Source organism: Solea senegalensis, linkage group LG21 (assembly GCF_019176455.1).
Source record: "Solea senegalensis isolate Sse05_10M linkage group LG21, IFAPA_SoseM_1, whole genome shotgun sequence".
Taxonomy (NCBI): Eukaryota; Metazoa; Chordata; class Actinopteri; order Pleuronectiformes; family Soleidae; genus Solea; species Solea senegalensis.
The window spans coordinates 14,311,094-14,337,400 of NC_058040.1; the positions used below are offsets into that span (position 1 = coordinate 14,311,094).

Sequence of the window (26,307 nt, forward strand, 5' to 3'; positions counted from 1 at the left end):
GAGAAAGAGAACTAAGTCCCTATAAGTCCAGAAACGAGGACATAATGAGGAGAAAGCCAGTGGTGATAAAAGTTAAATTTGATTTCCTGAGCATTTGAGATTGATTAGAGGAAAATTTGCAGCCTTTTGTACATGATTGTGGTGAATGGAGGTATTCACTGTTGCTTTTTATTGTTTTTAATTGGCAGAAAGTGAATATACTACCTATGATGAATCACTTTATAATGAGACAAAGGCCTTGGTTTAAAGAGGCCACCATCTTTACAGTTTCTACAGTTGATTGCAACAGAATCAGGTTTATTGTCAGGTAAAGTTTACACAATACTATGAATTTGCTCTGGTCAATAGAGAAAGATAATAATAATAATGAGAAAAAAATAATAATAATAATGATAATGATAATAATAATAATATAAGGAAACTAAAATAGAAAAGAGTTAGGGAAAGAGTGAATATGATTTAAAACACAAAAGTCGGTGCAACATGAGCCCGCGTGCAAACTGTCACAAAGCAGATTAAGCCTCCATAAGAGTCATATGTTTCCCACACTGCACACAGGAAGTGATTTATTTCATGTCGAGACATACAGGAGCAACAGAAGTGAGGTTTGCAGGGACACAGCATACAATTGGTGTGAATTATTATAGTTACTATCTTACTGTTTGGTCCATGTGCACAGCAACAAATAAAGGACACATATAGAATCACAAATTAACTCTTGATTAAATTATTTAGACAGTGACCTACATGTGAGGTGATAACAGACACGGTGTCTGATGTGATTAACGTGTCATACGTCCTTCATTAAAGTCAATCAGCACCACCATGCAAGTGATGTTCTCAACTTTATTTATTGATTGATTTATTGTGTGAATTTGGAGGGGTTTGTTTTTTTACCTGAACCTCAAGGGTCAAAGAACAGAGGACGTTGCTTCATGTGCAGATTATAATTTGGGTTGTAGAGGAAAAATTTTATTTTTTATTTAGTTTGGTTTGCTGCAACTCGAATTATGATTATAGGAAAAAATGTGTTGTATAATCATAAGAAAATAGGTTATTTTCTTGGTTAAATGAAAGGTTGGATAAAAATAAATCAATCTGGATTAAAATAATCGTTTTTATTTTTGTTATTTTTCCTGTAAGCCCTCCTATGACCCAGACATTTGAAACATTTGTGCCCCCAAAAAAAACATGTTTAACCTGAGTGTGTTCCTACTTTTGCGTTTCCATAGAAACAGTGGGCATTCTTGGAAGAAAATGGCAAATAGATTTCTTGAACTTGTTAGTCATCAAATGGGTTCCAGATGGATTTCATGGCGATGTTCTCGACAGAAATAACAAAATGACGTTGCGTCCGACAGTAATAGGAAAAAAAAACTCTTTATGTTTTACAGAAAATTAGATAATTGCTATAGTTTACTACAATAAAACCTCATTTACTCAGTCCTTGCTATTTTTAAAGCCTTTTACTTTCATACACTGGCTGAATTTTTAAACGTACACATTTTGAAACCTGTGATCATTCAAGTCTGACTCACAATGTCTCTCAACATATTGACATATTAGATTTGTTATTTTTCCATCATGCGTCACTCAGACTGTGTGTCTGGCATTATTATTATTTGTTTTCCCTGTCTCTCACATTTTTGAAAAATCACAGGAACTGTGGGGAGGTGAGAAGACGATGTGTTGTCCATCTGGAAAATTGTGACATAGGACACAGGTTATAAGGGAAATAATGTGGACACATTTGAATTTGATGTTAGCGACTCGTGGCCATTAAAGCCCTCAACAAGACGTCTCATTGATTTTTATTGCTGGGCATTAAATGGTGTACACTCAGTAGCGACGTCTTTACGTTTATGTGCCTTATAAGGTGACTTTTGTCGTCTATCTGCTTCACGATTTGTTCAAACACTGGTTGTAGTGAGCGGTTATTTGGAGCTGCTGTTGCTTTTCCATCATCTCAATCTTGTCTGGTCATTCTCCTCTAACCTCTTACATCAACTGCTAGATATCTTTCAACTCTTTTTTCAGAAATCTTCTCTTTAAAAATCCCAGTAGATCAGCATATTGTGAAATTCCCAGACCAGCCTGTCTGACAGCAACAAACTTCTCTACTTCTTCTTCTTCTTTTCTTCCTCATCATTCTGATGGTCAGTTTGAGCTTCAGCAGGTCGTCTTGACCATGTCGTGCCTAAATGTAGTCAGTTGCTGCCATGGTGATTGGCCGGATCGCTATTTGTGTGAACATGAGTGTCTAGTAATAGTGGGTGTGTGCGTGGGTTTTCTCCAGGTTTCCTCCCACAGTCCAGAAACGTGCAGATTTGGGGGATCAGGCAAAGTGGACACTCTAAATTGACCGTAGGTGTGAGTGTGAGAGAGTGGGTGGTTATAAGATAAGATAAGATAAAAGTATTAAGATAAAATATATGACTGGACCATTGTAGTTTTCTTAAAATCTCGTCTCATCTCGTGAGCTGAGTGTATCATCACACCCCTACCTTAAAGTGATACTTAAAATAAAAGTACGAGTATGTTCCCAGAAAATGACTTTGGTAGAAGTTCGAAGTCACTTTTTTTTAATATTACTTGAGTAAAAGTCTTAAAGAATTTGACATTTACTGTACTCAAGTATCAAAAGTCATTTTCTGGTTTAAAATGTACTTCAATTTTAGGATTAAAAGTATTAAAAAAGTGAGGAGTATAAAGCTCAGTGGTAGGACAAGTTGTCTTTCAACTAGAATGCTGTGGGTTCCTGGCTCTGCTAGTCTATATGTGTCCTTGAGCAAGACCCTTAACGCCAGGAGTGTGTGAATGGGTGAATGACAAAACTGCGGTGTAAAGCAGTTCATCAAGACCATTACCAACTCTTCTTCTTCTATTTGTACTTTGTTACATTACATTCACTGGTGGCCAGTGAATGTAAATGGGACAATTAAGTCTATCCTGGTAGAGCAAGTCTCAGAAATCTGCCTGTTCTAATGTTCTGCTGTTAAACTTAAACGTACTACTTACTAAACTGACCAACAAAGCTGTGTTTTAGAGTGATTGTCGAGAAGATAGTCGCGCGTACTGCATTGTAGTCGGAGAGTCCTCCGAGCTCCGTCCAATAGATGTAACTTTGGATTAGGCCGCACGTCGCTCACGACTACATTATAATCGACTTTTATTAAATCAAAACAGTCGCCGTCACATTCTGGTGTAAACGGATATTGGATTTGTGAATCAGCGAGGAAGGCTGGGTGAATCTGAGGAGCCCATACACACACACGTTTTTATATCTTATAGAGGACACATCATAGACGTGATGCATACACTAAACAAAAAAAGTCCTATAAAAAGTATAAAGTATCACAACTAAGCGCCTAAGCTTAAATCTTACCCTAACCTTAACCTAAACCCAATTCGAACCTCAACTCTAAAACCAGATCTTGACCCTGAAAAAGCACTTTAAAGTTGTGGGGACCAGAAAAAATGTCCTTTTTTTGGACCTCACAAATACATGAGCACACACACACTCTTAGTAAGGGCACTCAGACAAAATGCACACGCCTGACCCTATAACCTTAACATAAACCGTTTATGTTAAGGTTATAGGGTCAGGCATGTGCATTTTGTCTAGCCCTAAAACCACGTCTTAACACTCAAAAAGCCCTTTAAAAGTTGTGAGGACCACACTAAATGTCCTCATTTCCTGTGGTTTATGTGCTTTTTTTGGTCCACACAAAGATATATGCAAATACAGACATGCACACACACATCACCAGAAAGCCATATGTGCAATTCTGAGGATCTTCTGTCCTAGAAACCCAGTTTGAGCTCATAAAGGAGCCACAGGACACCGTCAGTGTCACCGTGTTGTTTGTGCCACTTTTCAAATCCTTTTTGTCCACGTGAAGGCTGTCTTTCATTTTAAGCTTTGACCCCTTTGTGTGTGCTGCACATTTTGTTCATTTTCCAGGAAAGAAAACGCACACCTGTGAGTGTTTTTTAGTTTCACAGGAAAATGTCAGGTTTAATGAGCGTCGACACGCCAAAGGTTACGAAATGACAACTCTGAGACGTTTGTCGCCGCTTGTTTTTGGGTTAGATTTCATGTTTTTAATGCTCAGTCTGTCCACGGCTGCGTGTCACGCTCCGTGCTGATTCGGTGTCGTCTCCTTGAGAGACGGGACATGAGGTTTAGATAGAGCGATGTCTGCCTCTGAAATGAGGTCGACCTGAACGAGAGCAGCTGATTTTGTTCTGCGTTTACCACCAGGAGCCGCACGCGTTTCACCGAGTAGAGTAGACGATTGTTTATATCAAAATGTAGGGGGGGAAAAAAAGTTAAAAAGTGAAAACTTGGATATCTCTAATATCTCATTAATCAAGCTAAGTGACCTGTATTATATTCAAAGTATAGTTAGGACAATACAAATTAAGTAAAGTCAAGATAAGGCAGGTAAGATAATAAGATAATGTGATAAGATAAGAGATAATTAAGAAGAACAGAAACTACATCTCTTGGAAAAATGAAAATACAAATACTGTATAGTGTATACATTAGGATTAGTATTTTAGGTGGTTTTCTCTTTATTACGCCGGAGACGTAGAGGAGCCGTTACACTTTCATATCGACACTGCTGAAAAACCAACTCCTGAGAGCGTAAAAATGTTTTGGCAATATTTGAGAGGTTTTTTGAAATGGTAGGTGTAGTTTGTTATTGCGATATATAGGTTATGCTCATTTCCAGGAGGAATGGAAACTCTTCTGTGTTGTCGTCTTTCTCTGTGTGTGTGTAAATGTGTGCAAAGACTAGGGTAAAAATAGTAGAACTAGTTTAACATTCATCATTTTGTGATGTGTCCAGCCTGAAATTCCCCAAATTCCACTGCCATGATGATGTAAAGTGTCCACTTTATAATCGTGGCTTTCTGAGGAGACTAATCAAAGGATTTGCAGTTTAACTGTGACCCACTGCAGGCCCTATTGTTGTACACAGGGAAAACACAAGGTTTTGTTCCTTCTTCACTGATTCAGGAGATAAGAGTGAAATTTGATTATTTAATGTTCCTGAAAAAGATATTAAGGCAAAATTAAAGGAACACAAACAGCTCTTTATCTCGTGTCAATCACAGTTAAGCTCATATTTATAGAGCAGATGATGTTTTCTCTTGAGTGACTTACTGGACTTACTGGAGTTGTTCTGTAACCAAAAAGATTTTTTTTTAAATTGGTAGCAGTTTTTTTATCAAGTGGAAATATTAAATGCCTCCTGGGATATCCTTTTTTTATTCTTAGAGTACAGGAATGTACCTAAGAGTTTTATCCTCGCTGTAAACCTGAAACTACTTTGTTGTTGGCAAAGTTATATTAGATTTAAGTTGCTATGACATTTGCAAATATCTGCATTTAGATCTGCTCAAACCCTATGTGGCTTAAAATAGACGTATTCAGCGAAACTGCGGGGTCAGGATTTCAGAGGGAAAAGGGAAAAATAAAAGTAGAAAAAAAATCCGTAGAAATTGGTGACACATTTGAACATTTGAAGAGAATCACGTCAATTTAACCTGCACTTCCTCTTTTTTTGAACATGGAGCTTTTTAATGTATGTTTTCAGCAAGTGTTTCAATTTGTCTGACTAAAATTCAGCCTCAGATAAAAAAACGGAGCAAATATGGAAATATATAATAATAGACACCAGATGCATTTTATTTAACAAGCGGCTACTCAAAAACTCACATTTCCCATTGAATGATCTTGGAGTTTCTGGATTGTGGACATGGAGTTGGCCATTGCTGACAAATGGGAACAATTAGTGGCACAAATGAGTATAATGACACCCACAATAAAAATCTGCCACGGTTCAGTTCAGTTTCAGCTGCTGCATGTCAAAATAAAGCAAATATGTTAAAATCTTCCCACGAGACAAAATACTGCATGAAGTTTTTCTCCTCTTTTCATTGTTAGTGCACAAAATGCACGTGTACTGAAAGAGAAATCACTCTGCTTTCACTCTTTTTTCCACTGGGACTGTGAAAATACAAACAGTGAGACAGATCAGAGGAGACACTCGAGAGAAAACTCTGTTGAAAACTATCTCTGGACAAAATGTTAAGTCCTGCAGTCGCTGTGAAACTGATCTTATGAGATCTCATTTAACTTGTGGGAAAGTGCCAACACTCACTTCCCTACATTCTTTCTTTTTTTCTTTCTGGGAATGTTTTGTTAAGGGAAGGACAAAAATAGCTTTTTCACTTATTAAAGCTGCAGATGGGAGAATCAAACCAGGGCCTTTAAAGGTCCACACAGTGTGTAGTAATCAGTAGCGATGTTTACATGGACACACGTAATCGGATTAAAAGCCTGATTCGGATTAAAACATATGTCAGTGTTCATATTACAGTCGATCCGATCATGACTTCCTGGATTGGTGCTATCATGTGCCAGATCCACATAAACGTGACGTATTTCTGCTCAAAAACACTACTGAAACGCTCCCACAAACACTACTGAAATGCTCCCACAAACACTACTGAAACACTCCCACAAAGACTAATGAAACGCTCTCACAATCACTACTGAAACGCTCTCACAATCACTACTGAAACGCTCTCACAATCACTACTGAATCGCTCTCACAATCACTACTGAAACACTCCCACCAACACTACTAAAACGCTCTCACAAACACTTCAAAGTCTCAAAGTCACACTCAGATATTGTTATTGGGAGCTGAGATACTACAGCATGTGTCGGTCAAGACAACCAACGTGCTCTGAGCATGTTTGCTAACAACTAGCCACCAGCTAAAACACCCAAAACACTAACAAGCTGAAAGGGGGCATTTGCCACCTAGTGTAGAGGAGGTGGACACACTCAATTCTTCACTAGTATTTGTATATGTGTCAAGGACAGTAGTCCACTTAAACGGCATTCTGATAAACCACAGTTTCACTTGCCTTTGACATTAATCCTGAAAAATGTGACTGAAGTTATCAGTAACGGTAAGAACAGAGATAAACAATTAAGTTAAGAACTGAAACGTTACAAAAATGCCAAAATAACTGTTTGTGTGTCATCTGATCTATGACGTCAAAGCATCTGCTTCTTATGAATAATGATTAGTTCAGTTTGTTCTACTAAGATCATGACCATATACAGTATGTAGATCCAGTTAAAATGTCAAATGAATGTGTAAAGATAAGAAACACTAACATCTTTCTTCTGTCAGCGTCAATCAGTCTTCAGCTGCTTCAGGATGAAAGTGCATCAGAAGTGAGGGATCTAATAATACTAAACTAAGCATGAATTAATCTATGATTGATTTACTGCGAGTTTTCATCTCGGTGCGGCAAAGATGATGCACACAGTCGTCACAAAATGTTGCCTGTAGGGCCCCGAGATCTCTGAGATAAACAAGGGTTTTGTTTTTTGCCTCATTAAGTGTGACACTAGAGATGAAATAAAATTAAAAAGTCTACTTGGAGGAGAATGTATTTAAGGATCCGTGCATGGAAATTCAATTAAATTAAAAATAAGCTCAATAAACGTCTCATCTTCCTCGGGGCATCAGACAACAACTGTGTCATTTATAACAAGTGTCATGTTTGTGGAGCGACTCGTATCGTGTTTATTTGGAATCTACCCTGAATTTACTCCTCAGTGTTCCAGGTTTGTATCATGTGTTTGTTTAGGCCGCCATGTTGGCAGGAAAAGCTTCTGCAAAAATAAGCAGATATCAAAGCTAGTATTCACATTCTGTACCCGATGTGAATACATTTCTGGTACCCTTCCCTTGAGGTACTAGAGTAAAATGGTACTGTACGGTCGGGCTGCACCCACACCAGTCAGCTCATTGGGCAACAAAAAGACCCAACTCCCTTGCAATCGGTGTAAATATCCAATGAAGCTGAGGCAATTAAATGTCTGCAGTCCATTCTCATACAAAGGAGATCAATGCCGAACTGTAGATCAATTAAAAAAGACTTTAAAAATCCTGAAAACATGCCATAATCTCCAACCTTTATCAAGGAAATGTCTAAAACCTCAATGTTTAACAGAGGAGTCTGTGGTACTCAGCGACAGCATGGCCGAAAGCCTGCGTTCGTGAGCCGAATCGCAACCTGTTCGTCCGTATTTTTAGTTCAGCGACTGTCAGATGGAGTTTGTGCTCTGGCCAAGCAGGAAGTAGTGAACTAATGATTCAGGCCTCCTGCCAAAATGGCGCTGTTTTGATTGCGACAGTTCAATGACAGGTGAGGGCGACGACGTCAGCTTCCACGAGCTCTGTTGCCTAATATTGATTCCTGCTCTTTGGATCCTGGTGGATGTTTGTCGGGAACAGCGTTCCATTACTGTACAACAGACAGACTGACGGACAGACAGACAGAGGGCGTGGGGAGGGAGAGCTGTGTTTGCAGAGTAAACACACTTGCTCTATAGAAAACACACACAACAGAGGAGTAAGTAGTTACAGGACATTTCTGTTTACCTTCCCTCATTGACTCCTCACACTGGACATCCCACCACATGGGAGTGTGTGTGTGTGTGTGTGTGTGAGAGAGAGATATATCTAATAACAAGCAGCCAATCACAGAGACTTACCAACCAGTATTTTATAACCAGTAACCCTTCTTTCAGAGTAAAGAACACTTTTTGACTTTACATTATGTAAACTGATCACATTTGTCTCTGTATTATATTATTTATGTGTTAATTTCACTCATACAAACATTTTAAGCATTAAAAAAAGTTACAGTATGTCGGCTTTTGTTGGAACAGTTGCTTGTGGAATATAGAAGAAGTATAGAAGAACCTATATTAGCCTTTGGTTAGGATTAAAAGACCTGCTCCTAATGTACATATATAAGCAATATAGGGCTCATTTTGTGGGAATGAAAACAACAGTTTATAAATTCAGTTTATTGTATTTGCTCAAAACAAACAAACAACAACAATTACACAGTTACAGTAAATTATATTATATTTCCGCAAAATTTAAAATAAATCGTAAACACTGGATTTACTTTAATGGGCAATCAAATTTACGAGTCATTTCTAAACTAAATTCAGTATTCTCCTCTTGAGGCTTATTTTTTATTTATTTATTTATTTGTATTTAACTCAGTTTGTGTTTAACTTTGTATGTAACTCAGCTGTCTTGCTTTTTGAACTTCATGAATAATGCAGATTTCATGATACACTTAGTGTTTTAAATCATGAGATTCAATATATACATGTGTATGTGTGTGCTTCACATTTTTTTCTTTTCCTTCCCCCAAAAAACGTACCTCCCCTGGAGCTTTGGCGCCCCCCAGTGGGGGTCAGCACACACTGTTTGGAATCCTCTGCTGTAGCGCAGTCATTTCAGAGACTGGGGTCAGTGGGGTGATATTTTTGTGATTTTCAGATTTTTCCAGCAATTAACTAGAAAAATATTTCGCTTGCACAACACAAAATCATATCAGCCGTTACATAAAATGGCAGTAAAAACAGTCAGAAATGGCAAACTAAGCACAAATTTGCACAGACTGCTTGGCATCTTTTAAAAGTGGGCCCCTGTATAAAAAGTATTGAAGGATAACAATGATTATCTGTTTAGTTTTAAAGGCTTAAGTATTTTGTGTCTTTCAGATTGTCCTTCCTGCCAAACCGGAGCTACAGCGACAACGGGCAGACGATACTGGCTAACGAGCAGGAGTCCCAGGATTCTGTTGCACACCAGTGAAGAAGAAGAAGAAGACATTACAGAGACAGAGCTGCAGAGGACGTTTACGTCAGCCTCAACAGTCTGTTTACTTTCCTCCATTTCCACTCAGCTTTTGTGACCCATGTGGCATGCCTTCGTCCGACTTTACGTGCGCGTGGATGGAATTTCAAAGCTCATTTACAGCCAAGAACAGAACAATCTGACTCTTGGAAAAGAAGTATTGGTTATATAGACTACCTGTAGTGTTCATGTACCAAAACACACTGCTACAGTAGTAATGATATGTTTTCACATCTGCTCTTACTCTAAAAAACTGGATATTTGGATCAAAAGGATGTTCCACAAACTTTGAACAAAGTGACCAAAAAATATGTTACATGGAGGAGAAACATTCAACAGTTACTTTACATCATGCAAACACCTTTTACCTGCATCAAGTGTCTTTGAGAACATTGTTGGGATTATTTCCTCTCCTCATTGTGCCACTTTATTTCTCTGAAGACTGTGATGAAAATACAGCATCACTAAAACTGTTTATTTGTGACCAAACTTTACTTTTTCTTTGCACAATTTCATGTTGAACTTAAAAACATTTGTAATTTGTGATTTTGACCACTAGAAGGCAGAGAAGCTCCAGACCAAAGTCACAGTATGGTTCAGCCCTGACAGTCTTTTTTGGCCACATGAACACCAGTGAGTCATTTTATACAAAAGCAGAGTTTCTGTGGAAGACAAACTGTTTAAACTGGTCTAAAACAACATAATATTACTGGCACACGTGCACAAAAAACCCTCCCTTATAAAGTTTTTCAGGACCAAGTTTGATTCATAGTGACAAAGAGCAGACAATTTCAGGAAACAGATGATCAACAAGGAGTGAATGGAGATGATGGAGGGTTTAAATACTCACTGGCATGATGAGGAAACGCAGAACAGGTGTGTGAAACGTGGCAATTGATTAAAGTCTAGTGACATCTGGTGGCGAGATGGAGAATTTCAAGTTGATAGTGCTTTGTTTTCAGTCATATCTGCACATTACATTTACATTTCTGTCTGCACATTTGCCTCAGTGAAAACTGGTTTACTAATAATAAATGTTTTTTTATGTTCAACCTCTGACCTCCTTTTTTTACTAAGACGACTAAACTTGTTTATTGTGTGAGGAAGAAACTGTGTAAACGGAGAATTTTGTGAAACACACAGAGATGAACGACCATTCACACGACCACACACACACCTACAGTCATTTTGCAATGTTTAATTAACCTCTGCTTGTTTTGGGACTATGGGAGGAAACTGGAGAACCAGGCTAAAACCCACGAGTACAACTCCATACAGAACAGCGAGCCTGCATGTTTTTCTCTAAGGCAACAGTCCTGAATTTGATAATATATGGTTTAAATTTCTGTCTTAAAAATGCAGTTAAAGGTCCAGTGTGGAAGAATTAGTGACATCTAATGGCTATAAAGTATAACCAAGGCCTCACCTTTCCCAAACTCAAACCCGGGTAACCACGGCAACCCTCACGTATCAGTTTGTGTACAAAGCTTCTTCTTCAAAAAGCACACTTTTGATGATTTGTCCATTTTGATTAGGCTATATATGAAAAGCATACAATTTACTTATTTTAAAGCAAAATATACACTTAGGAAAACATACTTATGGGTACATTTATACCACACTGGACCTTAAAGTTAAGGAACAGTTTGATTAGGCCAGTGCATGAAGTGCCAACAGTCCCTTATTATTGGTGTTACTAAATAATTAAACATTAAATTCTATAATTTTTCAGTAAAATATTAAAAAAGATACCATATATTTAGGCAAGTGATATTCACAACATCTGTTAATTTAAATACTGAATCTATATTAAAATAAATAAGAATATTATTTATATTATATATATACTACTTAAATTTAGATGACGCTTAAAATTCACAACAATGATTCAAACATCAAGCACACAGTTAATTTAATGTGCTGTTGTTGTCATGCTGTTCCTCCAGGAATACTTCCAGTAGATATTGTTATTGTTTAACAATGAATAAATAAAAAATCTAAAAGAAATCTCTGGGAAATGAGGACTCTGGGCCATAATCATAGATTGGACAGATAACCTAAACAGAAGTTTCGTAAGAAGTGGTGGTACACAAATAAAAGAAGTAATAGTAAAATTAAGCATTGTTATAAGTTTTGTACAATAAACCCCCCCCACCCCCCAGAAATTTCAATTCAATTCGATTACAATTTCTACAGTAAAAATACTGATCTAAACTAATGGCTGTTTTGTTTACTTCCTGTCACAAACAATAATTGCTTGTAACTTTTAGGTCAGTGTATATTTGCTCTGTAGATTAATTGATAATAACTGTGTCCTCATGTCTTCAGTTATGCATCAGTCATAGACTGGTTCCAAGCATCTTATTGGATGAACCTGCAGGCCTGCTTGCGTTAGTAGCTAACCCAACAGGCAAAACGATGGCAACTCACAGTTTCCTGAGCAGAAAGTGACGTCAAAGCTCCTCACAGCAGATCTCGATGGTGCTCCAGCTTCATCTCGGTCACTCCGATGTGTCGCGCTCCCCATGTTACATCCTTTAGCATCTCAGAGTGCTAGCTTCTTGCTCACCGTAGAGCTAGGCTAATGCAGGTGGCTAACCGTCAGAACATATACTCCATGAAACTGTTCACAACAGTACCTCCATTGACAATGGAGATTTCACGTTTTGTGTACTACGATAATACAGTAAACAACTTAAGGAAATATGTGGGTTACGTATTTCCACGTGTAACTCGTATTACCTAGCACCGCGGCACCCGTAAGCTGTGTCACGTCGAGCTCCTGGCTCGCCCTCTCTCGCTCTCTCTTGACACATGACCTCCAACTCGATACTCATTGGCTCAGAAGATAAACAATTAAAAATGGGAATTTCTTTCTAACAATAATTCCCAGCATAATAAACTTAATATAAAAGAAACAAAATATATCAAACATCTTGAGTAGTTCTCTAGTACTCAAGTAGTACCCTTTTAAACTCCATGTATGAATGTATTATATTATTTATTAACATTTTTATGAACATTAACAACTTTTGTCTTGGCATGCAGAGGCAGGTGACAGTTACACATCATGTCCATCATCAGGAAACATAATGGGTCACAGCAAACGTGATTATCCTCATCACTTCTGATCCCAAAGGATATTTTCCTGCCACATTAATTGGCACTGAGTCTGTGGATCATTAAGCAATCGGGGAAAATTCATCACATCATGACTTCTCTCTAACACAATCTTCTTCTCTCTGGGTTTATGCACGGGCTGGCATAAGGAGATCTTCAATCAAAGATTGATCAAGATTTAAAACAATCATTGTCTTTAAAATAAACAGTTATTACAGGGATTTATGACTTCCATGTTGAGTTAAGAGTTCAAACACGTGTCTGTCCTTCATTCGTCCCTGTCCATCTTTTGTATGAACCAGGTAAGAACCAGGTATAGTATTCACCATTAAAAACTTGGTGAATACACGTGTACACACGAGTTAGTACACATGTGGTGGTTGTTCTGGTCTTTTAAGTTTCTGTGTTTGCACAAAAGTCAACATATTTGAAATTATCCTGATTAATATTAGTTATTTAACATATGAAAAAACTTTCAGTTGTTGCTACTTCCTGTTTAACCCCTGAGTGTCAAAATAAAAGCGTGCCAGTCATCTTGTTAAAACATACAGATACATTTTTTTTTTGAATGATTGTATCTTTAACATTAAGGAACAGTTATGAACCGTTAAGAGACACGACATTAAGGTCAAAAGGTTACAATTCTAGAATGTTTGAGTATATCAGAGTTCTCAAGAACCAAAGTGTAATATTTGTTATTCTTAACTTTTTACTGTCCTTAAAGATACTTAAAGTCGATCTCACAGCCGTCCTGTAGTCGTGAGGTCACACTCTCGCAGATTTGTGTCTTTATACTGCAAACACTGAACTCTAATTAAGATGAAATGTCTTAAATGCTTAAAACTGGATTTACCATAATTGAAAAGCTGTTGGTTTGAACTCCGTACAACATAGATGGTGTTAAATCACCATATCTCACACCATCACCAAATTAAATCTTGGTTCAAATGAGTCACTCTCCAAAAACCAAACCACCGCTTTTTTATATCTTTATAATCAGGTCACACAAACAAGTCAGCAACATATTGACAGGATCAGTGTTTTCTGTGCAACGTGCGTGACTTTTACCTGTGTTTAAGTTTATCTTCCTCAAACATTTACGCACACACAAGACAACGGCTTTACTCTCAACTATGTGAGTTAATGAGTAGAAGACGGAGCCGTCGTTCACAGTGTCTCTGGTAGATCGTGTGTAACTCCTGGACAAATGTTGTCAGGTTTTAATCAGGACAAACATTTGGGTTTCAAAGACTCGTTCCAACTGTCACACGGACGGCTTTAAATCATGTCAAATACCAGGTCAATTCATCTCTCACCTGCATTTGAATGGATGAATAAATGTTCATCTGCAGAATTGGGAGTTTTTGGTTTTGTGGTTGAAACATAATCTAAAAACAACTTAAACGTAAATAAAATGACTGCTTTTGATCCAAAATGAGTCACGGCTATACTCCAATGTCCCCATTTAAATACTGTCCATCCTCCGTCTGTTGCCAGTTACTCAAACACAGAAATGCAAATGTTGCTAAACCTGCTGTAAAAATCCTCACTACCCCTCTCAAGAAGGTCTTGAACACAGTGGAGATGCGTTTGGCAACCCTAGCAGTTTCTGAAAGCTGAGAAGTTGCACGTCAAAGCCAACGTGCGGTTATTACAGCAAGTCGGCAGCGTCTTTGTCACCAGAGAGGAGAGAGTTGGAATAACGCCTCCACATAATTTTCAATTTTTTGGCTTGTTTTTGCACATTGAGACAAATACTCAAATTTAACACACTCAATCTAGTGTTCTTGTACAACAACAGTGTTTTTCTTCATTTTAAATTGCTAATACACTATTTTAATATGCAGTAAATTATAAATAACTGCCAGATATTTGAGGCTTAGGCGTTAAAGGGTTTTAATGATGCAATATTAATATATAAATATCAAAAACATACATATAACATATTATAACTTAGACTGGTTCCAAGTATATAAAGTGGCGGGCAACTATGTAGTTTGAGACCTCTGCTCTGGAATGTTTTGAAATTAGGATTCATTTGTGTGGGATCCAGTATCATAACAATGTTGTTAGCAAGTGAATGGTCACCATGGCGACCATCATCCGCCTCCACTGGCCCCCCCTCCCTCTGCCTGTTTCATGTCTCCCCACCCTTCCCCCCCGTCCGCTCCGCTCTGCTCCAATCAGCAGACAGAGTGAGAGGACGGCTTTGTGGCTCCCATCATGCTTTGCAGTAGGAAACAGGAAGAAGCAGGGAGCAGACAGTGAGCAGCAGATTGGAGATGAGTCGAGATAGTGGATGAAGAAGCACCAGATAACAACCAGCTGATGATGATGATGATAAAGATGCTGCAGAGGATGATGTTTCCTGCAGCTCACACTGCACCTGCTCCTCTTCCTCCTCTCCTCTGCGTGAGTAATCCATCATTTCACTTGTTTTAGAAAAACAAACTGTTATGATGAAGCAGACACACAGGGATACTGACAGTATCCCTGTGTGATTTAAAGGAGCAGTGCTCTAAATAATCAGATCTCTGTAACCTCTTGTGATCGTTTTGTCAACAGGAAGTGAGCCTCTGGTATACACACACACGCACACGTAGACAAAACACACACGCACACACACACACACACACACTCGTAGACAAAACACACACAGACACATATTATTCCATAAGACAGCTCTTTCACAGCAGAGGAGAATAAAGGAGTTAACTGTCATGACACACTGACAGCATTAATCCACAAAAACATCAACCCTACATGGTTTTCAACAAGCGTCACTGTCACGTCTGCCCTCGAAAACCAAAGAGACTTTAGCTTTCACTCAGTTTTCACTTCCTCACACCTCATCACACTTTTACGTAACTTTACTTCAGTCTCTGTTCATGCTGTAGTTTATTAGCATGATAGTGAAGCTCCGGTGAGACGACAGGGGTAACCCTATTATTTTGAAGGAGCTCTTAATTTGAAATTCCCGTTCCTTTGTTCATTGTAGCTCGATGGATGAGGACAACGTCTGGTTTGTTTGGGGCTTTGCAGACGTGAACGTAAACATAGGAAATCAGACACAACACAGTAAACAAAACAACTTTTCTGTCTTTCTATGCTGTTTCATTGTGTATAAAAAAGATGATATGATGCAAAACTTGCAGAATTTTAATAGAAGAAAACAGAATTATTGAACAACATACACAGTGGTGACTGTTGGTCACTGTTTTGGTTCATGGAGATTAGTAAACAACAATTAATCTGCATTAAAATACCCAAATATGGAAAAAACACGTTTTCTACTACTGAATTTCTTTAGGTTTAAGTGGTCACTGTTTTCCTACATTTTCTCAAAAATCTTGATTTTTATTTGAAGAAGATACTGAATCTTCATTCTGTTTCAATCGTGTGCGATCATTGTTTTTCTTATCTAACATCTAATGGTAAGGCTTCAGATTCTAACTCCCTTTCCTAAACTACTGTATGGTGGCCTGCTTTGTCCATTTGGGCTCCTGTAGAAACAATGGCAATGCAAGAAATATAAAAAGGCTTATTCTAATGCTACAGAGGCCAAATTAATTATATTCTGAAGCTATTATTACACACTTAGAATATTTCATTTCTGTCAATAAAGCTTCCTAAAAGTTGCACACTAGACCTTTAAATACATAAAAACTGCATTAGGGAACACAAGAACTTGAAATATTTACAGACTATATAGTGAATTTGATTTTTATCTTTTGATTTATTTACAATTATGCAGTACACATCAGATTTCATTAAAAACAAACAACCTTAAAATAACCATTTTTACTTCCACTTCCACTTAATGAAAACCACATTTTCACTCACCTCTGGCTCTTTTCCACGACACATGCGGGCGATTTCACGTGGATAACAGCAATGCTTATTTGCCTGCTGCAGGAATGTCTTATCTTCTGTGAGCAGGGGAACTTTTGTCTCTACGATGTATTTAAAGAGCTTAACATCTTAATTGTTCTTTAGCCTGTGATCATTTTCACTTTGCAAACACCATCACAGTCCTGCAGCCGGGCAACCAAACACTGTGAGCCGGTAAAAAATTGACTACTTTAACCTCTTGCACATAGTTGACACGCACGCACACACACACACACACACACACACACACACACACACTGGTTTCCATGACTTAAGAGGACATCACGTTGACTTACATTCATTTCCTGGAGACTTACTCTGACCATAACCATAATTACTACTGGCTTAATTTTAACCCTGACCCTAACCTTAACCTAATCCTAACCAGCCTAATTTAAAAACATGTCTTCACCTCAAAATATAGTCATTTTACATTAATGAGGACTTGATTTTTGTCCCCATAAGGAAGAAAATCCCCATAATGTGACTGTGTAAACAGATTTAGGTCCCCACAACATAAGGAATACCAGGTACACACACACACACACACACACACGTTTGAGACACTGCATTGACCATTTGAGCCATTAATTTGAACCGTAAACCAGTTAACGCCTAACCCTACCCAATAACCACAATTTAAATCTCAACTTAACCAGTTCCTCATAGGAACGTTTTTTTGACATACTCCATATGGTTTATATGATTTTTTTGGGTCCTTACAAAGCCACACACACACACAGGTTTGTGACACTGCATTGACTTCATTTAAACAGCCTCATCAAACATTATTCCTTACCTTAACCAGTTAACGCCTAACCTTAACCAGTAACCAGTAACCCTTTTTTTTTTTTTTTTTTTTTTTAAATCTTACCCATAAATTGAACCAGTTCCTCAGAGATGAGGTTTGGACTCCATAAGGACCACTGGTCCTGACAAGGTCAGTGTTTATATGTCAGAGAACACACACACACATTCATATAAATGTCCGAGACACACAGAGAGAGAGAGTCCCGCCCACTTGTGGTGATCAGGCCAATAAGAAACACTGTGAGTTAGAGCAAAGCAAAGGGCTGCTCTTATCTCACATCTCACTCATGTGTCCAGCAGAGTTCACACTCAGATGATCTGACACCTGAAGGCTCAGCGACAGCAGAGACAGAGAGAGAGAGACACTGACAGCATATAGCAGAGTGAGAGAGAGAGAGAGTAGTTACAGTAAATGAGGAGACATTAATAAGACAGAGAACACATCTGAAATCTGCAGGTGAGTAGACTATTCCACTTTACTGACTGGAACGAATGGCGTGTTCGTATAATTTGTTTAAAGATGGTCTTGGATTATGGATTGTGAATAATCTGTCTGCTTCACTAGTGTGCAGAATAGATGGTGTTGTGTTGCATGTAAGAGCATATTTAGAGAATGTAATACTCTATTTTATTGATAATTTTATAGCCTCTATTTAACCAGGAAGACCTCATTGAGATTACAAGTTTTACAAGGTTTAAGACACATTCAACAGGGTTAGAGACAGGCAAAAATAACAAATAACAGTATTATTCACAGAGAAATAACAGAATATTCCTAGAAGATTCCTCCAAAACAATGATAAAAAATTAACTCTCTCATTATGCATCGTAAAAGGTACGGCAATCAGCAATAAAACAGGGCAGCGTCATCCAGTTAAAACGTCTACGGCGAGATTCAGGCCACTCCAACTGACTCAAAGTTCATTTAAAACATTCTGTGAGTCCAGATTTTAAAGATTCAATGGGGTTTTTTGTAAAGACAGACATTTAACATATATATATATATATGTTAATATATATTGGACTAAAAGTCCTGTAAGACATCATTTCCACCACTTTAAGGAATAATGTGGCTCCCTAAGTGTATTTGAAACCATAAATTCTCCTTTAGACCAAAGAAACAGTCACTTCAATGATTTTTTTCTTCCAAACTCAGCATGTAAACTGAATAAAACCTTTTTTTATTTGCTTTTGTATGGTTTGGAACACTATATGTGATAAATTCTCCGGCTGAGGGAAACCCTAAGGTTATTTCTAAAGTGTGACAGGATTAAAGGCGGGACACTTTGGTTACAGAAACCGCTTTAATCAATTGTTTTCACTGCTGTCCCTTAAATTAAATTAAACGTCCGGTTCCAAAAGGTTCCTCAGTGTGACTCCTGTCATGGTCATCAGTTAATCAGGTGAATTTTTTTTGTGTTTTCCGTTGAAAGAAAACCTTGTGTAGTTTTGTGTCTCATTATTTGTCCCCCTGTGTCTTTTATGGCTTTAACAAGTCAAGTGGGAACTATAAAATCCTAATCCACACAGACTGGCTCTGTATTGGTTGAAAGTAGAAGGAAAAAAAAAAGAATGAGGACATTTGAATCTATCAGTGGTGTAAAAACAGCAACAAACATAAACTTTAATGTCCTCCTGCCTCAGTAGCCAGTAACCGGGTCTAGACACAGGAGGTGTAAATCACGTATCAAGAGCTGCTGCGATGACTGAGGCTGATAATGTGCATTTTAACACGGTTATCTCAGCAAAGGCTCAGCTGTGTGATGACTAACGTTCACTGTTCACACACACTTCTAGTTTCTGATGCAATGTCTGTCAGATCAGTCTGTTATGTTTTGTTTTTTTTTGTGAAAAACTAACAGGCCTAATCACCGCCGTGGGCGTTTCTCCCAAGAGGATATTTGGACTGAATGTTCTGCATGTGTGTGTGTGTGTGCGTGCGCGAGAGGTTGAACAGGTTCACATTGTTTAGTCGCCTGTGGCAACAGGCCGGCGCTCACGTCCACAAAGTGAAATTGAGGCACAAAGACAAAAGTCATGTTTCTTAAAACATCCTGTAGAAAAAAACAAAACAATGCAAAGAGAAAACAAGCGATTTCTCCTTCAAAGTAAAACTAGTGAGTGAAATTTAAATATGTCCATGTTGCAGGAAAAATAAGAAGCTGTATTTCCATCTGATGTCATATCAGCGAGTGAGTCGTCGTGATCAGACGCTGTCGTTTAACATGGGTTATCTCAGAGAAGTCTCAGACACACTGATCACAGGCTTTTATTCCATGATGTAGTGTCTGTAATCGGTATTAAAAGTGGCGTAAACTTCAGGGGACACTGAATTTTGACGATCGTGCAGCCGAACAACTGTGAGATACAGTCTAACCTAAAGTTGAATTCACAGAAAACGAAATAAATTCATACATAAAACTCAAACTTTGTGTAAAACATGCCTTTTCTAGCTTTCTTTCTTTCCACTGTATTAGCGATCGGCTAAAGGTGCAGCTGCACATGGTTTATTAATGGACACAGATAATTGGTTTATTGCACGACAACGTCAATGAATGATTAAAATCTTTGTATATATAATCTTTAAGTCACATAATTACAGTCCTGTGTGGAAAAAGGTTGAATATGTAACTGTCCATGAGCAGTCCAGATTAGCATTTTGTCCTGTGTCTTGATGAATCTGCAGGTTCAGCTGAGGACAGTGGACCTCAGACTGACCCGAGTGTTCCGACAAAAGGAACTGATTTCACCTGGCCTGCTGTTATTCCATTAACTTCAATTGCCTAATGGCATGACCATTAATTTATGTTTAGTGCAGCACATGGATTGTGTGGAGTGTTTTTCTTTAAAGCTAGGCTCACTTCAGCTCCTGATTCATAATCCTGATTCAAAACAGACCACAGCAATCAATTTGTCTGTCCCTCTTTGACCTCTTTATTTTCCTCTACAGGAGCACAGCTGACACTGAGTTGACCTCCTCTGCCTCTTCCCCCTGAAAAGCATGGAGGAGGCCGCTGGGGACCCAGAAACCACACTGGACCCTCCGTGTCTACTGGAGCGGCGGGCCCGCCAGAGACAGTCCACGGCCTCAGTGCTAAAATCCAAGATGAAGCGGGGCGTGAACTGCTCTGCACCCAGAGTCCGATCCACTCTGGTCGGGTTCTTCCCTGTGGTACGCTGGCTGCCCAAATACAGGCTCAGAGAGTACGTCTGGGGTGATGTGATGTCCGGGTTGATTGTGGGTATCATCTTGGTACCGCAGGCCATCGCCTACTGCCTGCTGGCGGGAGTGGAGCCCATCTATGGTTTATACACGTCCTTCTATGCCAACATCATCTACTTCCTCATGGGGACATCCAAGCACGTTTCTGTGGGGATTTTTAGCCTCATGAGCCTCATGGTTGGACAGGTAACCATCATCATCAACCATGGCTAATATCAGAAGCATTGTTGTGGAAACATCTGCAGAGAAGAAACCGGCATCATGTGTTGGTCCACAACAGCATCCAGCTCCTTATGGATGAGATCCACTTCCAGTGATAGTTTTGCATTACAACCAGACCCCTCACAGCTGGGACAAGACGCCTATAATTGGTATCATGCCGGGAAATCCTGGCCTGGCCTCGATACGCCGTCAAATTAGCGAAAGTATGGCTGGAAGTGGTTCTAGTCTATACGGAGCTCCGAAAGTAAATGGTGAAACTTTCAAAGTTGTGTCCTGCTCCGGATGATGCTGTGAAACCACACGATGGCGGTTTCTTCTCTGCAGACGTTCCCACGAGAGACAGTTTCTCCTTCATTATGAGCAAAATCTGGCCACCGTGACACGACGTGTTGGAGCGATTGCCCAGCCGGCCGTATAATAACCTAAAATTCTGAAGTTTATCATGACACCACTCTCACCTCCTTTCACCTTGTCTGCAGGTGGTGTATAGGGAGGTTTACTTGGCCGGTTTTGATCTCAGTGATGATTCCAAAGCATCCGGAGCTGCTGTCTTAAATGATTCAATGGGCCTAAACCTAACACTAGGGAATGTACACAGTGTGGAGCTGATGGGCATGCAGTGTGGGAAGGAGTGTTACGCCATCAGTACAGCTACTGCACTTACATTAATGGCTGGCATCTACCAGGTAAAGCATTGTCAATTCCCAGTAACCAGTGGTACATTATGCATGTTTTTGATGACTAAAGCACCACTGATTCCTAATCTGGTTAATGCATCACCTCAACAGATCATGATGGCGGTGTTTCGTCTCGGCTTCGTCTCAGTCTACCTTTCAGACTCCATGCTCGATGGCTTTGCCACCGGAGCCTCTTTCACCATTCTGACCGTGCAGGCTAAATACCTGCTAGGCCTAAAGATTCCCCGTCACCAGGGTTACGGCACAGTTGTAGTGACCTGGATCAACATCTTTGCCAACATCCACACTACCAACTTCTGTGACCTCATCACAAGTGCGATCTGTATCTTCATATTAGGTAAAGATTTTACTCTGCACACTGTAGATTGTACGTTACCATCTAAAGGCGTGTTTCCATCATGGTATGGTACAGTTCGGAATGGTGAAAACCTCAGTACCTTTGCAAGGGAGCTTTTCTTTCGCCCAATCAGCTGACTGTCAAGTTCTACTTCCACCCGTACAGTACCATTACCCTGGTGCCCCAAGGGAAGGGCACCAAATAATGGAATGGTTGGAACTAGTTATTTTGGTGCTATTCCTAAAGGAAACCCCCAAAAATGGGGTACCGTACCAAACTGAACCGTTGCACTGGGTGGGAACATTCCATAAGTTCTGACCATGAGTTGTTTCTTTTATATAAAATGTAATAAGGCAGCCCGTGACCAAGTGGAAAGGGAACTTGACTTGTCACCGGTTCAAATCCCCACCCGGCCAAAAAGGGCTGGGGTACCCCTGAGCAACGTACCCAACCCCCAATGCTCCCCGGGCGCTACTCAGCGTGGCAGCCCACTACTCCTAATTCTAGGATGGGTCAAATGCATAATAAATAAATAAATAATAAAATTAAATTCTAATTCTAAATAAGTCTGAACTTTGAACCCCAGTGGCAGGGAAAGAGATCCAGGAGCGCTACAAGGATCGTCTGAAGATCCCTCTACCGACTGAGCTGGTAGTGGTGGCGGGAGCTACACTGGCCAGCCATTTTGGAAACCTGAACACCAATTATGGGTCCAGTATCTCTGGTCACATCCCCACAGGATTCATTCCCCCCAGTGTGCCCAGCGTTGAGCTGATGTCGAGAGTGGCTCTAGATGCTATTCCTCTTGCTGTCATTAGGTAATGTACAACCAGTTTAATAACACATTCACTTTCTCTTATCTAGTTGCTATGTGTAATGTGTAACAACCAGATGTCAATCAATAATAAGTGCCTTCAGACTGATTTGAAAACCTGAATCTGATCAATTAATGTTCCTTCAGTTCTAAGGTCTTCAGCGTGATTTATTGAGGTTAAAGATTATTGCACAGCCTCAAATGGCAACAACCCTGATGCTCTACTTTATCTCCTAGTTTTGCCTTTACAGTGTCACTGTCCGAGATGTTTGCCAAGAAACACGGCTACACGGTTCGTCCCAACCAGGAGATGCTGGCCATCGGGTGCTGTAACATCATCCCCTCCTTCTTCCACTGTTTCACCACCAGTGCAGCACTCGCAAAAACAATGGTGAAGGATTCGACGGGCTGCCAGACACAGGTGAAATTTAAACCTTAAACCTTAAACAGTCAAATCAATTTCTAAGTCCTTGTTATATCGAACTGAAGAAAACAGCAATATATCACCAAATCCATATTTTAACCCACCCCTACTGCATGTCATCTGTTCATGAATTTATAGAACGTTAAAACACTTCCATTTTTCTCCATCTCCCGATTCCTCTGACAGGTCTCCAGTCTGATCAGTGCTCTGGTCGTCCTTCTCATCCTGCTCTTCTTCGCGCCTTTTTTCTACGCACTCCAGAAATGTGTTCTTGCCTGCATTATCATTGTCAGCCTTCGGGGAGCGTTGAGGAAGGTCAGGGACGTCCCTGCCAGGTGGCGTGCCAGTCGGAATGACGCAATTGTTTGGCTGGTCTCAATGTTCGCCACAGCTCTGATCAGTGTAGAGCTGGGCCTCCTGGTTGGAATTGTCTTTTCCATGATGTGCATCATCGTTAAGACTCAGAACGCTAAGGTACGTCAAGCAAGTCGAGTTGCTTATATGGAATATAAAAGGTCAGATTAACTGGCCTTTGGTAATCCCATTATCTAATCTAATTTGATGTCTGTTGGCAGTTCTCTCTGATGGGCCGGGCCAACAACTCTGACCTTTACGAGGATGTGGACGAGTACAAGAACCTCACACCGCCGACCCGGGTTCAGGTCTTCCGCTTTCATTCTCCTCTGTACTACGCCAACAAGGACACTTTCCTCAAATGTCTCTACAAAACTGTTGGGGTTGAGCCTTTCTTAGAAATGACGAAGCGGAGGAAGGCGGAGAAGAAAGCCAAAGAGATGTCCCTGCAGCAGGCCAACGCAAACTGTGATAAAAAAAATGGGGAGGTCGTTATTGGACTTGTCCAAAGGGAGCTGGAGTTCCACGCGATAGTCTTGGACTGCTCCGCAATTCCTTTCATGGACTCAGCAGGCACGGCTGCGTTCACAGGCCTGGTCAAAGAATATAAAGAGATCGGGGTGAACGTGCTCCTCGCCAGCTGTAACACATCCGTCATCGATACTCTGCGGAAGGGACAGTTCTTTGGGAAGAACGACAAAGACATGAGCAGCTTGCTGTTTCACACGGTTCACACGGCAGTTCTGTACGCAAACAGTCTCCAGAGCAGTAAAGCAAGTGAAGCAGACTGATCGACGGACAGACAAATAGACAGACTGTAGCTTTTTCTTGAGTTAATTTAATCATTTTACAGTTTAATGTTCACACTTTTGTGTTTTAGTCCAACTTCATATAGAATTCACTTTTTAATCTCCAAGTTGTGCTTTCAAGAAGTTTACTATACAGGATTTTTCTGTCATATATATCACCTTCTGAGTGATGACCTTGTTAAATATAATTATCTAATTTTTTTTTTATCAACTGTATGAAAGTAAAATTGCCAAATGCAAACTTGCCAAAGGTACAACTTGTATCAACTAACTGACTTTTTCTGTGTTCCTGGGTTGACTCAATCTTTATATTTGTTACACTCTTTTTTTTTCTTTTTTTTTTTAAATTTAATTTCAAGGTGATACGTTTGTTTTAAAGGGTTCATTACCAAAACACTGTGGCTCCCTGGCGTTACTCCTTCAAACTCTATTGAGGATATTTGGAGCTGCGTGGTGCAGTGAACAGCAGACGCGACTGTATGTTGTGTTCGGCACAAGCAGGCAGTTATTTAGGTGTGCGCTCGATTTGATTTGCATTCATTTGGCAAAGCACACATTTCCAATATTGGACGATAACGATTGGGAGAAGCTAAATACATGAACTGATTAAAAAAAATGTTTGTTTAAGGGAAGGAATTTTTTAACACGTCTTAATCCTAGTGTTTGATGCTTTAGTTCACTGTTTTGGATGAATATTAGTGGTCATTTTTTGATTTCTTATTAGTTATTACATTTCTTCAACACACAACACATGGTTTAAAAAGCAACAAAAACTCTCGAGTTAAAATGTCGAAGTATTACTTTTACATGCTTGGAAGAAAAGCTTTACGAGACTCATAAAATAGTGTGTGTGTGTGCATGTGTGTGTGTGTGTGTGTCAGCCTCCGTCTCACGCTGAGAGATAGTTGACTACAAACTATGGTTCATTACAATACCCTTGTACTCTTGACCTGGTCTCTGCTCAGCCAACAGGAAAAAATGTTTTATGACTGTTTCACATAAAAACAAAGGACTTGAAGACATGTGAGAGCTCCTCCTCAGCTGCTGGACGACAGCTACTCATTGTAGGTGCTTTGTTTGGTCAAAATGTGCGTGTCGTTGCCGTTTATTATTGTTCGATCAAATATGTTGTAAAAACACAAACAGCAAGCATGCAGTGTTTGTGGAGTCACTGGTTATTTTTCTGTCATAAATCTAGATAACAATAATAATGTGTAGGTTAATATTTGACCTTAAGATTGTGATAATGTTTATTTTGATTAGCTAGGGAAGTAGCATTGTCAATTCTTTTATTTGTTATGAACATTATCATTTTATAATTTTATAACTTATTAATAAGTTCAGCATTTCCACATGTTTAACCTGAATCATAGTAGCTATTTTTTTTTCTTGCTTCAAACACTGCCTTAATGCTCAAATGTGTGAATTAAACTGATATGATTTTTAATAGAACACTTGTGCCTGTGACTGTTAATTCACTTTTAGGAAAACATACAGTGCTTTACAAAGTTGTTAGACCACCTGTCATAAAAACACAAAATATTTTAGAAATCTAATAACTAATAATAAACTGAATTCACAACATTCAACCAATAAAACTATTTTGTCTGTTCAGGAATACAAGTAAATAACTACAATTTGACATATTAATCAAGAAATAATCATGCAATTCACTATTTTTTCTTTTGTAAAACAGTAAATTAGATAACACATGAATAACTATAATTATATTTTAGCGTTAAAATCATAATTTTGTGTTAAAGAGATTTTACATGCTGTATTGTCATAAAATCAGTGGCTTAAAAACGAATGGAAAACCACAGCTTGATTGGGAAAGACAGTTGTAG

At 39.2% G+C, this 26,307-nt stretch overlaps 2 protein-coding genes across 2 annotated transcripts in view; both read left to right on the top strand.

Moving 5' to 3' along the window:
- Positions 1–10,810, top strand: part of si:dkey-247m21.3 (5-hydroxytryptamine receptor 4) — a 44,955-nt gene extending 34,145 nt beyond the window's left edge. The window contains exon 7 of the mRNA XM_044053597.1: positions 9,623–10,810. Coding sequence (XP_043909532.1) covers positions 9,623–9,716 — 94 coding nt within the window. The 3' untranslated portion in view covers positions 9,717–10,810. The remainder of the gene's footprint in view (positions 1–9,622) is intronic.
- A 6,983-nt stretch (positions 10,811–17,793) lies between these two features.
- On the top strand, positions 17,794–25,912 carry slc26a1 (solute carrier family 26 member 1). The gene is made up of 8 exons (XM_044012700.1): positions 17,794–18,036; positions 20,530–20,988; positions 21,504–21,710; positions 21,813–22,059; positions 22,646–22,877; positions 23,111–23,294; positions 23,484–23,771; positions 23,873–25,912. The coding sequence occupies exons 2-8, from the start codon at positions 20,581–20,583 to the stop codon at positions 24,440–24,442; spliced, it is 2,136 nt and encodes a 711-aa protein (XP_043868635.1). The 5' UTR covers positions 17,794–18,036; positions 20,530–20,580; the 3' UTR covers positions 24,443–25,912.
- Positions 25,913–26,307: the final 395 nt, after the last annotated feature.